Raw genomic sequence first — 5,000 nt, forward strand, 5'->3', positions numbered from 1 at the left:
AACGAATTAAAAATACGATCAAAATCATTCACCCGTTCCTCTTGCTGCCTGTCTTATCATGAAAATGCATAACGCACACCACGTTATAAATGGCGCATTGCATATAGTGTTATAGCTCGCGTTCCGAACAGTCAATGGATGGTAACCCAGGCAGTTCCTTACACAGGACGGGCAATTTAGAAGCACAATAAAGAAACAGAAGCAATTTGGCTGATAATGCAAAATTCGTTCACTAAACCCTGCAGTATTATCAGAATGAAAGGCCACGGTAGGCTAGAACTCACCCTACAATGGGCGACTCGTACTCGATTTCCTTCGTCAGATTTGCCATGTATTCCCGAAACTCTTCGTTCATTCGCATGGTATAATTGAAGAACTGACCCAACCACCAGGCGAAAGGGTCACCGTGGAGTCGCATCAGCCGCTCGGAGAAGTCCTTCGGGATGGACCTCGGAAGGTAACTTGGCCTGGGATGAGGTTGGTCCCAGTCAGGAAACTTCACCAACAGAGAGTCCTCATTCCCTGTAAAGAAACACGTGAAAGTATTGGTTCCTTGGCAAGAGGTGTAGACAGTGTACATTTGCATTTTTATTTATCTGTTTCTCCAAGTGTCATTTGCTTGTGCATCTATGTATTTATTGACCTAATATTTATTTATTCATCAATTCATATTTAGAAAAGGTACTTTATTCATTGATTCATATTTAGAATAGGTACTTTATACATTAATTCATATTTAGAATAGGTTATTCATTAATTCATATTTAGAATAGGTACTAGGTCACTTTATCGAATATAGTAGCACTTGAATCTGAAATTTAATTATTTCACAATAATTTATGTAAGAAACATAATTCTAAGGCCCTAAAATATCAGTAACATTGGTAATTATGCTTCATACACATATCCATAAACACAGGCAAAATATTTCTACATGCTGGAAACAAAGGAATGAAAGACACGTCATTATACATGCTACATATTCTAATATAAGACAATAACCACATAAGATCATATAATTACATTTATACAGCTATGTATGAAAAATCTAATAAACTGCCATGATTAACGAACACTAACAGACTTTGCAGACTAAAGGAAAGCTACATCTCACTACATGAAGGACGCCGACAAAAATCCATTGACATCGTCAGTGATATAAATTTTGATATGGTATATATCTTTATCACAAAAATCTTGCTATGGTATAAACTCTCACAAAAATCTATTGTATAAACTTGCTATGGTGTATGTCATTATCACAAAATTCTTACTATGGTATTAACCACTCACAAAAATCTTACTATGGTATATGTCACTGTCACAAAATCTTCTATGGTGTATATCACTATCACAAGAATCTTGCTATGGTATAAACCACCCTCACAAAAATCTTGCTATGGTGTATATCACTATCGCAAAATCTTGCTATGGTATAAACTACTCTCACAATAATCCTGCTAAGGTATATGTCACTATCGCAAAATCTTGCTATGATATAAACCTCCCTCACAAAAATCTTGCTATGGTGTATATCACTATCACAAAATCTTGCTATGGTATAAACCTCCCTCACAAAAATCTTGCTATGGTGTATATCACTATCACAAAATCTTGCTATGGTATAAACCACCCTCACAAAAATCTTGCTATGGTGTCTATCACTATCACAAGAATCTTGCTATGATATAAACCTCCCTCACAAAAATCTTGCTATGGTGTATATCACTATCACAAAATCTTGCTATGGTATAAACCACCCTTACAAAAATCTTGCTATTGTGTCTATCACTATCATAAAAATCTTGCTATGGTATAAACCACCCTCACAAAAATCTTGCTATGGTGTCTATCACTATCACAAAAATCTTGCTATGGTATAAACTACTCTCACAATAATCCTGCTATGGTATATGTCACTATCACAAAAATCTTGCTATGGTGTATATCACTATCACAAGACTCTTGCTTTGGTATATACCACAATCACCGCGTTCCGATCAAGTGCAAAATCACATTCTGCCAAAATTGTTTTTCTCCTCCTTTAATTGACATATTACTCACCTGGCCAAGGAACCATCTGAGACCTGTTGTAGCTCGTGCATGTGTCGCTAAGGGGGAGGAACAGTGCCGTGAGTCCTCTGGGATTGCCGTTATAATTATCCGTGTTCAGGATCAAGGTCCGCTGAGTGCCATACGATGCCAGGAAACAGCAGCTCAGGTGGTGCAGATGGCTCCCAATTCCTCGGCCCTGTGATATTGTTTAGTTTGAAAATGCACTGTTGATTTTTTTTTCTTAATTTTTCCTTTTAATGGAATTTCACTTGGCAAAGAGATATCTACGTTTGCTTCTAATTTTTAGTAAGATTCTAGTGAGCTGCAGGCATGTCACGCTGAACACATCTGTATGGCTCTCTCTCTCTCTCTCTCTCTCTCTCTCTCTCTCTCTCTCTCTCTCTCTCTCTCTCTATATATATATATATATATATATATATATATATATATATATATATATATATATATATATATATATATATTTTTATATATATATTTCAAATATATTTTTATATATATATATATATGTATATATATATATTTATCATTTATATTTGTATATATATATATATATTCATATATATATATATATATATATATATATGTGTGTGTGTGTGTGTGTGTGTGTGTGTGTGTGTGTGTGTGTGTGTGTGTGTGTGTGTGTGTGTGTGTGTGTGTATGCATATAAACAAATATATATATATATACATATATATATATATATATATATATATATATATATATATATATAATATATGTATATATATATATATATATATATATATATATATATATACTCAGATATACTGTATGTATATATATAAATAAATATAATATATATACATATACAAATATATATGTATATATATGCATATATATACACATAAATATTTGTATGTATATATGAACACACACACACACATACACTATATATATATATATATATATATATATATATATATATATATATATATATATATATATACATATAATGATAATAATAAAATAATAACAACAGCAGTAAAGCCAATATTATATCAGTAAAGATAATAAAGCTTATAATTATTTATTTATTATTATAACTACTGGTTGTATAGGGTTTGGTGATGGTTTCATTTGATCATATTTATTTCTGAACATTTTTTGTGTTAAGCGTGAGAGCGTGCGCGCTTGTATGTGTAAGCGAACCATTTTCTTTGCCAAGACGACCCATTTCCCTGCCTCGAAGCTGAAGATGGCCGTGGTCGCCTTTATATGGTCAGCCACTTGGCTCCCAACTCCACACTGATACACATTGTAAGCACAAGTGAATACTTCATTTAGAGTGTTGTAAAACTGTTTACAAACACTTAGCCATTATTTAAGTGAAGTGAAGTGACATTAGAGGTAGAAGTGACTTTTATATTATAAATTGCAAATTATTACCCAAACGGGTTCCCCTTTCAGCCTCCATTTATGTACGAGTGCCAGGATTTCTTCGCTCGTGCACTACCCTGGGTTCCATCACCCATTACAACTCCAAGCCTCATTACCCTGGATTTCTTTACACTGGGTTTCATTACCTCGGGCTACAATGCTCCGGATCGCGATGCTACCGCTACCTCGGCTGCTTTACGTCATATGTTTGATAATATAATGTGAAAATATATTGCTTGAGTTTACTATCTCCCTTGAGGCAATTTATTTTCCAGAGGATATAAAAAACAAAGAGATTAGCTTATGATAAAAAGCATGAAATAACGTTAAATAAAAAATCTATTTCTTGAGAGTAAAATACTAAATGATTTTTTTAAAATAAGAGGAAACCTCGGACACTTGTTAGAATTACTGTTGCCAACATTTTTATAATCACGATAAATATATTTATTATCTAATCATCATCATCATCATCATTACCATCATGATCCTTTTCATTTTCATTATTGTAGTTGTTTTGTTGTTTTTTATTATGATTATTATTATCCTATTCATTATCATTGCCATTATCATTATTAGTAATGTGATTATTATCATTTTTATTATCAATATTATCCTTATCCATCTCGTTATTATTATGTTTATTATTATTATCATCTCACCACTGTTGTTGTTGATATCATCAGCATCATTATCACCATCATCAACGAAATTATAATAATAATCATCATCATCATTATCTTCATCATCAACGAAATTATAATAATAATAACCATCATTATATTCACCATCATCATTATTATAACAATTATAACAACAATAATAATAATAATTATTATTATTTTCATCATTCATTATTATAACAATTATAATAGTAATAATAATGACACTAATAAATATTATTGTTATTATGATATAATTATTGTTTTTGCTATTATTTTTATTATCATTATTGTTATCAACAATATACACAAGCAATGATTATAATAATAGTAATAACAACAATAGAAATAACAATACCAATAATAATGAAAATTCAAGATTATGTTTAATGAAAAGTAAAAAAAATGTTTCTGATGGTAAGGAACACGTAGGTAACCGCATTATCCCGCTACTTACCCCAGCTTTGAAGTCGCAGTAGATCTTCTTGGCGGAGGCGCAGTCGCTGGGATTCTGCAGGACGCGCAACCGGTGCTGGACGAGGGCGCTGAGGGCGGCGGACTCCTTCTTCCGCCATTCCTGAAGCCCGTCTACCTTGCTTAGTTGCGTGAGGTCGTGGGAGGTCACTCTGACGAGAGGAAGGGCTTGCTAGAGCGATAATGTTTGGTCCGTGTCTTAATAAGGACATACAATACTCCAGGGGAAAAAAATGCTTCATGGTATGAATATACCGACTGAGAGAACAAAAAATATGAGAATAACTTTATATAATGCCTTCTTACTACTGTTTCCATGTTCCTCTCTCCTCTTGGCCAAGAACAACTTCCAACTACTACTCTTATTACTACAAATAGCAATGGTGATGATGA

At 32.8% G+C, this 5,000-nt stretch overlaps 1 protein-coding gene across 2 annotated transcripts in view; it reads right to left on the bottom strand.

The window, feature by feature from the left end:
* Nucleotides 1–5,000, bottom strand: part of LOC113828784 (alpha-(1,6)-fucosyltransferase) — a 17,129-nt gene that overhangs the window by 6,153 nt on the left and 5,976 nt on the right. For both annotated transcript variants that reach the window (XM_070134981.1, XM_070134982.1), the window contains exons 5-7: nucleotides 4,591–4,759; nucleotides 2,065–2,251; nucleotides 285–522 (exon numbers count right to left, since the gene is read on the bottom strand). In XM_070134981.1, the coding sequence (XP_069991082.1) occupies nucleotides 285–522; nucleotides 2,065–2,251; nucleotides 4,591–4,759 (594 nt within the window). The remainder of the gene's footprint in view (nucleotides 1–284; nucleotides 523–2,064; nucleotides 2,252–4,590; nucleotides 4,760–5,000) is intronic.

The sequence above is a fragment of the Penaeus vannamei genome, chromosome 20, assembly GCF_042767895.1.
Source record: "Penaeus vannamei isolate JL-2024 chromosome 20, ASM4276789v1, whole genome shotgun sequence".
In the NCBI taxonomy this organism is placed as follows: Eukaryota; Metazoa; Arthropoda; class Malacostraca; order Decapoda; family Penaeidae; genus Penaeus; species Penaeus vannamei.